This window comes from Diceros bicornis, chromosome 24, assembly GCF_020826845.1.
Source record: "Diceros bicornis minor isolate mBicDic1 chromosome 24, mDicBic1.mat.cur, whole genome shotgun sequence".
NCBI classification, from domain to species: Eukaryota; Metazoa; Chordata; class Mammalia; order Perissodactyla; family Rhinocerotidae; genus Diceros; species Diceros bicornis.
This window is the reverse complement of record NC_080763.1, coordinates 45,573,101-45,586,161: the sequence shown is the minus strand read 5'-3', so window position 1 is coordinate 45,586,161 and position 13,061 is coordinate 45,573,101. Positions and strand designations below refer to the sequence as shown.

General features: G+C 61.5%; 1 protein-coding gene across 1 annotated transcript in view; it reads left to right on the top strand.

Moving 5' to 3' along the window:
* The first annotated feature begins 1,652 nt into the window (after window positions 1-1,652).
* Window positions 1,653-13,061, top strand: part of BEGAIN (brain enriched guanylate kinase associated) — a 47,190-nt gene continuing 35,781 nt past the window's right edge. The window contains exon 1 of the mRNA XM_058567712.1: window positions 1,653-1,699. Within this exon, the coding sequence (XP_058423695.1) occupies window positions 1,658-1,699 (42 nt within the window). The 5' untranslated portion in view covers window positions 1,653-1,657. The remainder of the gene's footprint in view (window positions 1,700-13,061) is intronic.

Sequence of the window (13,061 nt, the reverse complement as noted above, 5' to 3'; positions counted from 1 at the left end):
GCCCCTGGAACCTGGAACCCCCTGCACTTCCCTTCCTCCATGTTGCCCGGTAATGTCCCCAGGGCCCGAGGGGGAGGACAGAGAGGACCAAATGGCTCCTTTTTCTCATGTCTCCTCTTTATTGTTTTTCTCGCTTCCCCTGCTATCAACGCCTTTTCTCAGCACCGTCCTGTCTGAATGTAGCCACCTGCTCCTCCAGTGAAATGAGAATGAGTGGAAACTGCAGAGTATACCGCATATAAAGTATAAGATGGATAGTGTGCTGGTCGCACAACGTGAATGTACTGAACGCCACTGAACTGTACACTTGAAAATGGTTAAGATGGTAAATTTTATGTTACGTATATTTTACCACCGAAAAAATAAATAAAAAAACATGTGAAGTGTTCGTTAGCAGCACCTTTTAATCCGCCATGTGATGGGACTGCTATAAGCACGTGTGAACTGCGAGCCCACGGGTCCTGAGGGAGGATAGGAGCGCCAAGCACGCTCTGGTCAACCTCTCTTCCCACCGCCCAGGACCCTTTCTGGCCCCTTGGGTTTTTCCAGGGTTCAGCAGGCTGCTGCTGGGCTGGCTGGGCTGGCAGCCTCTTGTCCCGCCGCCTCCGGGGAGCTCTGACACCCTCAGAACTGAGGCTGGTTCTTGAGGAGGCCCCAGCCCAGCTTGGGCCGTCAGACTCTCCCTGCCCAGTGCCTCAGGGAGGAAAGGGCATGGCTCATGCCGCGCCCTTCCTCAGGGTCACGACTGGGACAGCCTTGGGCTCTGCTGGGGGCGGGAGGGGGTGCTCCAGGTGGAGGTCCCCAGAGCAATACTGACCCTCTGGAGGCCCCCTCCCCCTTCTGAGAGCTCCCGGGAGGGAGGGAGGAAAGCCCTCCCCCAGCAGTTGGCTACCCTGGCCCACGTGCGCTAGGTCAGGCAGAGGAAGAAGGGGGCCACCTGAGGGCGGGAGCCACCCACGGGGGCGTGGGGCAGAGCAGGTACCCGCTGAGGGGCAGCTTGGCCGGCCAGGTCACGCCCCTGGGCATCGCAGTTTCTTCATCCGTAAAACGTAAGCTTCTAAGGGCCATAGCCTCGGGAACTAGAGTAGGGCTGGTATACAGTAGGTGTCCAATAAATGTTGAGGGAATGAATGAATGGGTTGGACAGGTCAGTGCTGAGGGCCTCCTGGCTTTCAGGGCCCATTCGCTCTTTCACTCAACGATCCCTCGCGCATCCATTCCTCATTCATTCGTTCCTCCCTGCGCGCAGGCACTGCACTCATTCATTCATGCACTCTGCCATTCAAGCTCACGCGGGTTCATTCATCCCCTGCCCCGCCGCCATTCCGTCCGCGGCTCAGCGCGCACGTGGCATCCCACGCCCGGGGTCCGGCCCCGCGCCCCCCGAGTGCGCCCGGGCTGGGCGCTGCGGGGGGAGCCGCCGAAGCAGCCGCGGCTGCGCGGGGCCGGGGCTGGCGGGGAGCCGGGCTGGGGGCGGGGGGGCGGGCGCTCCCTGCGGGAAGCCGGGCGGGGAGTGGGGAGCCCCGGCCGTGCCGGCTCCCGGCGCGCTCGGCCTCGGTGGGGAGGGCGCGGGCTGGGGGCGGCGGCGGCGGCGGCAGGACCCGAGCGCCGCGGCGGCGGCGGCGGTGGCGGCGAGCGGCGCGGCTGCCCCAGGGCCATGTGGACGGGCGGCCGCCGGCCGGGCCGGCTCCGCCGGGCGGTGAGTACCTGCGAGCCCGAGGGCAGCGCGCGGGCACGGGCGCGGAGGCGGGGCGGGCGCCACCCACGCCTCGGGGCGGTCTCTGCACCGCGCCGGAGGCGGCCGGCACCCCCCCTCCGGCGAGCGGGGCGCCTGTCCAGCCTCTCCTCCCCTGCCCGCGGCGCGCCCTCCGGGGCCGGTGCGCCAGGGCCCAGCCGTGCACGCTTCAGTGGCCCGGGGGAGCCGGCCGGGCACTCCCGGGAGCCGGGCACTCTCCGCGCGGGGCGGGGACTCGGCCTCAGCGCGCTGCCCTGCCCCCCCGAGCGCCTGGGTCCGATCGGCTGGGTCCTGGCCCCAGCACGCGCGTCCCTGCGGCGGGAAGGAGGGTGGGACGAGGGGCCGGGGCTTGGCCTGAGGATCTGGGACCCGCTGCTGTCCGGGGCCAGGTGGCCAGGGTGCAGGCAGGCCTCCACCTGCCCTGCGTCAGGGGGCAGGGCCGGACCCGGCTCGGGCAGGCCGCCCGGGAGAGGAGCCGGAAGGAGGCTGGACCAAGGGCTGGTTCATTGAGCGTTTGCAGCGCGTGGGCGCTCGCCAGCCCCAGGCACCTTCCGTCTCATTCAGTACCTGCAAGGCAGGTGCTATCCTTCTCCTCAGTTACAGGCGAGGAAACTGAGGCTCAGGGAGGCGAGGACTCCCCCAGGGCCGCTCAGCTGGCGCTCTCACCCTCCCTGAACCCGGCACGTTGGATGGGAATTTGTGCCCGAGCGTTTCCGCTTCCTGCCTGGTGTAGAGGTGTTTCCTTTATCCTCCGGGCCCCACCCCATCCCCAATGTGGTTCCTTTAGGGCAGGAACAGCCTGGACCACATCCTGGAGTCTCCGGAACCAGCAGGATGGGAGCAGAGTAGGCACCCAGGAGTGCGTGGGGGATGGCTGAATGGGCTGCGCCTGCAAATGTGGACCCCTGGATGGCCAGGGTCGGCCCACTTTGCAGACAGGGGTCAAGACCTTGGGGCTCGGTGGCGCAGGGTCTCCATGGGCCTGGCTCCCATCCAGGCCCTAGTGTCCTAGATCTCTGGAGACCATGGACAGGTTCTTTCCCTTCTCAGGGTCCCAGTTCCCTCACCCACCAACTGCAGCAGAGGCCCTTTCCCCTCCCAGGGCCAGTGAGGACGGTGGGAGAAAGCCCCTTATAAACTGTAGTGTGCTGTCCCGGCCAGGCCTGGTGTGGCACTGCAGGCTGGGGCAAGTGGCCTTTGGAGGCGGCTGTGCCTGGCATCTGTGACGTGCAGGGCGGGGAGGCAGCAGTGAGGGCCCTGGCAGCGTCCCTGAAAACCCTTAATTTTCCCGACTCTCACTATAATCAGGGCGGTACAGAGAAGCAAGCACAGAGCAGATGCGCCTTCTTCCCGGCTGCTCAGCGTGCCGGCGCTGGGCGCAGGGTGGCCGCACTGCCTGCCGGCCCTCCTGGGCTATTGTTTCATATTTATAGAATCCTGCACCCTGCGATCTGGTTCCTCTCCTCGTCAGAACCCAGAGCTGTTGGCACCTGGGGCGCTGCACGGGGAGGGCAGGGCTGCCTGGAGCCCTGGCTGTGGGACAGGCTTCCGTGGGCCGGGGGTGGCAGTGGGACATTTCCAGGTCGGGGGGGAGGTGAGTCAGAAGCAGTCTGGAAGATGATCTCCCTTCCACTCACGAAGACTCGGGCACGCAGTCTGGCCCACAGTAGTTGCCATTTATTGAGCACCTACTGTGTGCCCGGCCCAGTCTAAGCATTTTCACGGTCATCTCCATGGCAACAATTTGAAGTGTTGCCCGTACTCCTGTAGGCACTCAATGATGTTGAAGAATGAAAGAATGAATGAATGAATGAATGGACGGGAGGGAATGAGAACAATCCGGGAATCCACGGCTTGTTTGGAGACTGTCCACAAATAATTTCTCAAATCCTGGGAGGCTCATGAGGCCCAAGGGCTGAGCAGGAGTTGAAGAGGGAGGGTGGAAGTAGTTCGAGTGCAGCGTGGGTCTCCGGGTGTGGGGGAAGGGGGAGAGGGCAGTGGGTCCAGGGATGAGAAGAGCCTCAGTCCTGCCGGAGCCTGGCAGTCAAGGGTGTGGCCATGGGTGGGGAGAGGTGGCTCCTCCCCCTAAAGCAGTGAAGATCCCTGGGGACAAATCCAGGGGTGACCCCGATGGCTCACTGTGTTGGCCCAGAATTGCCCCCAGGGTCCCCTCCTGGTTCCCCCTCCTGCCCCAGAGCTGGTCACTAGCCTGGGTGGAGAGGCCTGGACGGGAGTCTGGAGTCTTGGGTTCCAGTTCCTCCTCTGCGACTGACTCGCTGTGTGACCTCGAGCAAGGCCCTGCCACTTTCTGAGGCTCAGTGTCTGACTTCTGTGGGCGAGAGCAGGCACCAGACTGCAGCCTGTGATGGGCGAAGCTGACCAGAGCTGTCTCTGTTGGTTCAATATTATAGGAATGAATTAATGAGTGAGGAAATGAATAAGTGAATGAATTCCACATTCGCCTAGCATATCTCCTCATGTTCCCCGCTCTGCACCATTCAATGGGGCCACTTAGGTGAATCTGATACAGACCTCACCCTTCAAGAGCTCACAGTCCGCCAGGAGACGTGGACTTTGACTAGTGTGGCAGGCGTTAGGAGGGTGGTGGGGACATTCACTGCCCCCTAGCCGGGAAGGGAACCGGGCAGTGGCTCCGGCTCCAGCAGGCCCTGAGTCTGGAGGCTAGTACAGCGGCCCCTGGAGGCTTCCCGGGGTGGGGATCAGCTAGTGCCTGCTCTGAGCCAGGCCAGGGAGCTGCGACCACTGTTTAGATAGCAGGCCCAGAACAAGTCGAGGCGGGGGATGGGCCAGGCGGGGTCCTGCCTGGGGAAGACAGACACAGAAGGCTCCAGTGGTCTGCAGGTGGTGCATGCTGGGATTACGGGGTGCACAGATGGAGAAGCAATGTGGGGTGGATTGAAGGGGACGGTGGTGGATGGTGGGTAGCTAGACAATGATGGGAGGCATGTAGCAGGACAGAGCAGTGATGGATAGGTAGAGAGAAAGCTAGAGGGATAGATGGACGGGAGGAGAGATCGATGGGTATAAGTGGCAAGATAGATAGGGGTGGATGGGTGGATGGATGAGAGAACTGATAAGGATACAGGACTGGATGGATAGAACAAGATATCAATGGGTGGATCAATTGATGGGAGGATGGATTTCTGACACATATGGAGGGATGAATGGATGGAAGGATCTAAAATGGATGCATAGATGTCAACAGATGGATGGATGGATACAGAAGTACATGTCAGAGGATGGATGGATAGAGGTATGAGAAAATGGATGGGTGCTAAATGGATACAGTCAATGCGTGGATGCTGGGGTGGGTGGGTGGGTGGGGACTTGAATAGTGTCAGTAAGATGATACAGGAATGGATGGGTGGATGGATGGATACAGGAAGAGGGGATGGATAGGTCACGAGTGTATGTTAATGAACGAACGGATACAGGCATGGAAAGGTGGGTCAGTGCACAAATGGACAAAGTCGATGGATGGAAGCATCCGTGGGTGGACAGATGGATATATGGACACGAGACACAGTAACAGGGATGGATACATGGATGAATGGGTGGATGGGTGGATGGATACAGGAATGAGAGGATGAGCAGATGGGTGAGTACACGTCAGCAGACGCAGGTACAGGCATGGAAGGACGCGCTGATGCCTGAATGGGGACGTGCTAACAGATGAATGGTTATGTGGATGGAGGGGTGGAAGGATGGTTGGTTGGATGGGTAGAGCATCTTGATTCCCTTGACGCTGGCATCTTGCTCACGTAAACTCTAGTCCCTCTGGTTCAGTAATACTATAGCAGGGAGGCTGTGGGGCTGGGGGGAGGGCAGTGGGCCATTAGGCCCCTCCAGTTATGTGTCACTGGAAGACACACTCAGGGAACGATGGAGCAGCGGCGTGGCCTCTTGTAAAGACAGGTGACCAGCGGGGAGTCCCACAGGGACTTCCTTGTCCAGGGGAGACTTCCTGGAAGGTCTGGACGACTCAGGTGCAGCTCCCTGCTGAGGCAGGAAAGCTGAGGCAGCACTCAGAGTGCAGAAACTGATGGCACAGCACGTGTGTGGATGCTGGGACTCGAGACAGCTGAGGCCTGTGGCCGCCCTCGAGGGTTCTTGGGCCAGCACGGAAATATCCAGAAGCAACGAGGCAGGGTGGTTAGAAGCACAAGCTTGAGAATTCTCAGACCCTCAGAGTCCTCGCCTGTAAAGGAGGGTGGTAATAGAAACTTCTGCACCGGAATGAGGGAGGCTTAAGGAAGGTGACTGCACTCCTGCGGGCGTTTGCGACAGCACCTGGCACACGGCAAGCCATGCTGTCTACCAGGAACCCTCAGAGCCCATGTCCCCCTCCGTGAAATGGACTAGCAGGTCCTAGCTTGGGGGGCGGGTGCCGTGAGAATTAAGTGAGGTGCTGTCTGAGCTCTCAGCAGATGCCCAGCATGCCTCGTCCATCCTGCAGGTCCCACTGGCGCCCTGTGGGGGGTGTTCCTCTTGCAGCCCCAGGAGGCAATGGGGATCCTGTGTCGCTCTTTTCTCGGAGCTTGCTGAGGCCAGCTTTCCACCTTGGCGGCAGGGTGGGGCAAGGCGGTGCTAGAGAGGGAGCAGGGCATGAGTGCATGACCTCTGGGGTCCGCATCCCAGGTCTGCCGGGTCTGAGCCATGTGACCTTGGACAAGTCATTTCGCCTCCCCGAGACTCAGCTCCTTTTAGCATAAAACAGAGTTTTATGAGTTTGTGGCCGTCCCACCTGACAGGGCTGGGCGAGGACGCGGGGAGATGATGGGTGTGCTCGCCCCGCATGGCACACAGTAGGGGCTCAGGAAGGGGGCTGAACAGGTGAGTCTAAGGCAGGGGCTGCCCGGCAGCCCCTTCGGGGGAGGCAGCCCCAGCTTCAGAGAGGTGAGCAGGCCCAGGCGAGCCTCAGCCGCTAGCAGCATCCTCCGGGGCCTCGGGCCCAGGCGGCTGAGAGCCAGTGGGTTGTTATGACAACGGGAACTTGTGTGATGCAGCCGGCAACTCCGGGAGAGGCTCAGGACTGGCTAGCCGGAACGCTCCTGCGACCACATGTACTAGGGGGGTGGACAAATGAGAGCCCTGTGCTGTAGTCCTGAGGTCCTACTAGGTGCCAGGCTCGTGCTGAAGGCGCCCAGCACCCTCCTGGCCCAGCGCCTCCCACCACTGCCCCGGGCTGGGTACGGCCATCCCCTCGTGACAGTGAGGAGGGGACGTGACTTGCCCAAGGTCCCATTGGGGTGCTGGAGGGGCATCTGCTTTGAGTCTGCTGGCCTCCGTGTCTGGTTCCCCCTGGGGCTGGACAGGGGCTGGAGGGCTGCTGCTGGCAGGGGTTGTCCAGGTGTAAAGGGGTGGCCGTCAGGGGTCTGCGGGGGGCAGGGAGGGACACTGTGGCCTTCCCAAGAGCCTGAGACTCCTCCCCGTGTTCTCCTCCCTGTGCCCAGCCCCGAGGAGTCTGCGCTGGGCCTGGGATGCTGTGAGCTGACAGCCTGAGCCTGTGATGCGTTCTCTTCTTCATTCGTCCGAGAGCTCCTTACTGAGCGCCCCTCTGTGCCCGGCCCCATGCGGAGAGCTGGGGTGGCATAGAGCTTACGTTCTAGTGGGACGCAGAGGAGAGCATATCAGTTACAGTTGGGGCCAGGTTATGAGAAGAGCAGGGGTTGTTGCAGGGTCTCTGAACTGATCTGGGAGATGGAAGGGGACAGGCTGTTGAACCGGAGCCCTGAAAGTTCGATGGGAGTTAGAGGATGAGAAGGATGGGAGGCAGAGGGAGTGAGGCGCTCCTGGCAGAGGGAACAGCAGGTGCAAAGGCCCTGAGACCACATAGAGCTCAGCAGGCTCGGGAACTTGGTGGAAGTTCCTTTGCAGGCGGGGGGTGGTGGAGCAGAGAGAGAAGACACTGGGCCCTCAGGGCTTTGCAGGGCATTTGAAAGTGTGACATTGGCTGGTCGTCTGGTCTGTGGTTTTAGAAGTTGACACTGGCATGTTTGTGGGATAGACGGAGGACCGGCGTAGGGTCAGGGCCCCAGGGAGGGGTGAGTACAGGTGTCCAGGTGAGACATGGTGACACCTGGGACCAGCAAGGTGACTTGGGGATGGAGGGCAGTGGTCAGGTCTGAGAGAGGCTGAATCGCCAGGGCCTGGTGGTTCAGGGTGGGGTGGGCAGAGCGGGAGAAGGACGGGTCCTGTCCCTTCCTGGGCAGCTGAGCCCAGGGAGTTTCTCAGACATTCAGTCAGGGATTCAGGGGGGCGTCCAGAGGGGTGTCCAGCTGACCGAGAAGAGAAGGGGTCCCTGGCACTTGCTGTGTGGCGTAGGCACTGCCAGGTGGGGGCCCAGGTGCACGGCCTCGAGCAGGCAGTGCCGAGGAGAGCCCTCTCCTTATCACCTGTGTATCGCTGAGGAATTGCACACAGCTGCTAGTAACAGAGACTGGAAATAACCATGGCTTAAGTAAGACAGGAGTTATTTCTCTCTCAAGTTAAAGAAGTGCCAGAGGCAGGTGGTCCAGGTCTGGGGTGAGGTTCAATGGTCATCAGGGACTCAGATTCCTTTGTCTTTCTGCTCCTCCATCCTTTATATCTGGCTTCTGCCAGAAGTTTGGCCTCATGGCACAATATAGCTGCAATAGCTCCAACCATCACTTCCATGTTCTAGATAAGAAGCAGGAGGGTGGGGAGTGGGAGCAAAAAGGGCAAAGTCAAGCTGTCTGATCCCTTTTAAGGAGCTCTCCCAGCAGCCATACCCAATAACTTCTGTTTATATCTCATTGGCTAGCTCTGGCTGCAGAGGAGGCTGGGAAATGCAGTCTTTTAACTCAGTGTCTTGCCTCCCGGAGTAAAATGAGTGTTCTTTCCCAAGGAAGAAGAGGAGAGCAGTGGGCAACCAGCGGTCTCCACCACCCCCTCCCATTTTCCAGATGGGAGCGGTTCTAGTTTCCCCTTCTCCAGGCCCTGTGCTCACCCTGTCATGGCGGTTGTCATGGCCATCTGTGTCCTGTCTGCCTCTCATGTCCCTGCGCCCAGCACCACACCTGGCAGCGGAGATGGGGGAGTGGAGTGCGTGAGGCCCGGCCCAGGGCCCCTCCGTGCACACAGCAGGTGCTCAATCAGTGCAGGCTGCCCCCCAGGCAGACGCAGCGCCCAGGACATGACCTTCTCCTCTCTAGCACTTTCTAAGCCCCGAAGCCCAGCTTCCATTTAGTGAGAATCAATGTAGGGGGCAGGAGGCCCCCTGCCACGTGCTCTCTGGATCGATGGGCAGGCGGGCGTTCGGCTGATCACTCTGGCCAGTGAGGGACGGGTGGCCCTGGCTGCCCCCCAGAGGGTGTGGGGATCCAGCCCCATGGGAGGAGAGAAGTGGGGGTCAGCGAGGCACTTGGAGAGCTTGACCTGGGACTGACCGAGGAGGATGCTCTCAGAGGCCGGCTCCCAGGCCCGGGGCCCTGACCCTGGCAGCCCCAGGAGGGATGCCAGGAAGGAGGCGCACAGAGAGGACCTTCACGGCCGCAAACCAAGCCCCGGCCCTGGGCGGAACCCCGAGCGCCAGACGCCTCTGCCCAGCTGGGTTGCTCGGCCCGGCCAGGAGGAGACACAGGCGTCCCCTGGCCTGCCCCCCACCCCAGAGCCCCTGAGCACGGGCACCAAGGCTGCCACCGGCCCCCTCGCCCGCCTGGGCCGCCGACGGGAGGCCAGGCTACCCTTCTCCAGGTTCCTGGATGAGGTCACTGTGCGGGTGCTGGACCCCAGGACCCTGGAGGCCTTCGGGGGGCTCAGAGGCCACAGCCCAGAGCCCTCCCCGGGTGAGCGAGGGCCAGGCCTGGCCCAGGACCCCCTTGCAGGAGCTGCGGCCTCAAAGAAGATGCTGGCCCTGAGCCCCCAGCTGTCCTCAGAGACGGCAGCCGAGGCTGCAAGCAGAGCGGGGCCAGGCAGGGCTGTGGAGACCAGTGGGCTTCTCGTGGGCAGCGGCGAGCGCGGAGGCCAAGCTGCCTCCCTCTGCAGACCTCCAAGCCAGGTGAGTCTGAGTGCCAGCCCACCCCCCAGCAGCAGGCCATGGGGCAGAGGTCAGCTGCGGCCCCTTCCCTCCTCCCTCCACGTGCCATCTCCCCGAGTCCTGGCTGACCCCTCTGAGTTCCCTCATCATACCCCTTTTATAATATCTGTAATAAGAAAGACCTTAAGCGCCAAAAGAATGAATCTCTAAGGTGAAATTTCTGGCTTTGGGGCAGGCAGAATATTTCTAGACCGAGTGTGCATGAGTAAACAATAATGATGACAATAATAACATCACCGCCGGTTGGCAGAGCCCTCGGCAGTTTACCATGGGAATTCATGTAATTATCCCCTTGAATTTCTGAACTTCAGACACTGCCACATGAGGTAGGATGTCACAGTCCTGTCGGGCAGTCAGTGGGTCCACGTCCTTCACGGCCACCCCTGTTTTATGCAGTTGGGGGCCTGGGGTCACACAGGGGACTGGGCTTGAACTGAGGTCTTCAGATCTAAACGCAGGTCTCTCTCAGCCCCCCGTCCACCCACCCACACACACACACACATGCACGCTGGCCTCACACGGATGGGTGAAAGGATTTGGTGACTTGCTCAGCTGTCCTGGGGATGGAGCTGTGCAGAGCGTCAGGGTGGCAGCCCCCCAAGTGCCTGCAACCCCACCTTGGTGCTGACCTTCTGTCCCCAGGGCCGGGGTGGGTCCTCGTGGGCTGTGGGGGACGTTGCCTCATCCCGACTTCCCCTGACGCAGGACCGCAGTGGGGGCTGCAGGACCAGGTTGGTGCAGATTTCGACCGGGCCCTCCCTGAATGGCTTCCCTGCGGCGAGAGGTTGTTTTAAAAACAAAATCCTGGGTGGTCGCCATGGCTGATACTTGCTGAGTGTTTATGAGTGTTGTCTGAAGCTCTTGGTCCAAAGCCTCAGTGCACCCCCAAGGAGTGGGTGCCGTCGTTATGCCCACAATGTCCAGAGGAGGAAACTGAGGCCCGCAGGGTCATGCAGAGGGGCTGGGTTGGACCCGGGCAGTCTTAGCCCCGCCCTGCACCTCCGCTGCCTTGGCGTTGCTTGCCCTCCAGTGACCTGCCTCTTTCTCCAGGGAGAGCCAGGGAGCAGCACAGCTGGTGAGGAGTTCTGGGTCTTTGAAGCCCACCCGCCCTTCCCCTGCGCATCTGCTGTGGCCAGCTGGGCCGCGCTCGCCCCGGGAGTTCTCACCTCAAGGTAGACTCGGCTCAAGGATCTGCTGCCTGCTGTGTGACCCTGGACAGGTCGCCCACCCCCGCCCCGGGCCTTAGTTTCCTCGACTGGGCAGAGGCAGTGATAGTCATGATTGTTCCTTTGCCTTGTCACGGGAAAGCATCCAGAGGGCACCCAGGAAGCGTCGTGTCCCCAGCCTCCTCCACAGGGGCCTGGCGATCTGAGCCCCCCAGCTCTCTGCCGCTCTGGGCTCTGCACACCACACAGACCTCACTCTGGGGGCCGCTGGGCCCCAGGGGAGCCCCAGAATGCTCAGGCCTCCAGAGGATTCTGTCTCAAGGCTCCTCGCATGTGCCTCTCAGGGCTGCCCGGCAGCACAGAGCCTCGGGGACCAGTGCGTGCTGGCGGGCAGGGCTGCGTCCTGGCCCCAGCTGGGAGTGTCCTTCCCAAGGGCCCCGCATTGGCTCCTTGAAACAGGAGGTGGGCGTCAGCCCCTACCCCGACCCCGCTGCCACCCAGGGTCGTATCCATCTGGGCCCCCTCAGCTGTGGCCTTGCATCAAATACTCAGAACAGGCCAGTAGATCAGGCCCACTTTACAGACCAGGAACTGAGGCTGAGAGGGGTGGGCCTGGCAGGGCCCTGGCTGGGCCGTGTGCTGACTTAGTGGACCCGGGCAAGCCGTGTCTCCCTCAGTGTCTTCACGTGTGTGTGTTGAGGGGCATTAGAGCTAAGGGGCGAAGGCACCTGGCACACAGTAGGAATTCATCACTGGAGTGATGATGGCAATGAAGACGCTGACGATGCCCTTCTGCTGGGTGCCGCCTGCCCTGCAGGCCTGGACAGGCCTGCGTCCCCAGCATAGTTCCCAGGGTGGGGGTGAGCTTTGGGGAAGCAGGGCAGACTCCCGGCTTCCCACCTGCCTCTGCCTCATCTGGCTGAGTGGCTCTGGGGGGTCCCTGGTCCTCCGGTTCATTGTCTAGCAAACCAGAAGCCACTGTAGGAGGTCTCTGGGACCTCCAGCTATCGCTGTCCACAAGCTCTCTCATACTATAGTGTGAATGACTGAAGCCAGCCATTTCCTGAGAACAAAAGGGTCAGAGAAGAGAGCAGGAGGCACGGGGCCCAGGGCATGGAATGAAAGGCGGCTGGGGGCTCTGAAGTGGCCTGTGTGGGGTTGTGACAAGACCCCTGAGCCACACCTAGAAGTCCCCAGAGCCACAGCTGGATCCTGTCCAGGGGCTCTCCTGCCAAGTGACCTCAAACTAGTCAGACCACCCTCCCGGCCTCAGTCTCCCCATCTGCAGGGCAAGCAGAGGTGTGGACGGTGCCTCTCCCCACAGGGGGACCCCCGAGGTGCCTCTGGAGGGGGCAGCTGCTTCCCGGCTCCCCGACTATGACCACGTGGGAATGTGGGCCAGAGTTGCCAGATCTTCCAGAATTTCAGTAGAAGCCAAAAATATGGATTTTAAAATGTAAACGCTCCCAATTTTTAAATGTTGGCTCAAATGTTTTAAAAAAATTTAAAACCCTCTTGCTGGCCAAATACAACATGCTGGTGGGCCAGATTTAGCGCAGGAGCCAGTTTGCAGCCGCCGGCCTGGTCCTTCTGCACGGGCACAGGGAGCCTGGGGCCTGCCTGAGGCCACTGGAGCCCAGACACGTGCAGGCTCGGGCCGGGAGTGGGATGGGGCAACTCCCAACCAGCAGCCAGGCCCTCTACAATCCCAGGGAAGGACATGCCTGGCCCCATCTGGGGACAGCCCCCAGCCAGGGCCCGGATTCAAGTCCCCAACCTGCTGGGGAACTTTGGGCAAGTGCTCGCCCCTGTCCCATCCATCAGCTCAGGCCAGGAGGGCAGGGCGGCTCCCTTGGGGTTCCCGCTAAGGTATCAGGGTGACCCGCTGTGCCCAGCACAGGCTAGCCCTGCGGGGGAAGCTGAGGGACGCGAGACCGGCTCCTCACCCACCACACGGTCTGTGACAGCGCCGGGCCCTCCCTCCCCCTGGAGACACCCCTCCCCCCCGCTCCTCCTCTTCTCCTGGGCTGGCTCCACCCCTCCCTGAACCCTGACCTGCCAGGGACCCCCCCGTCCCACC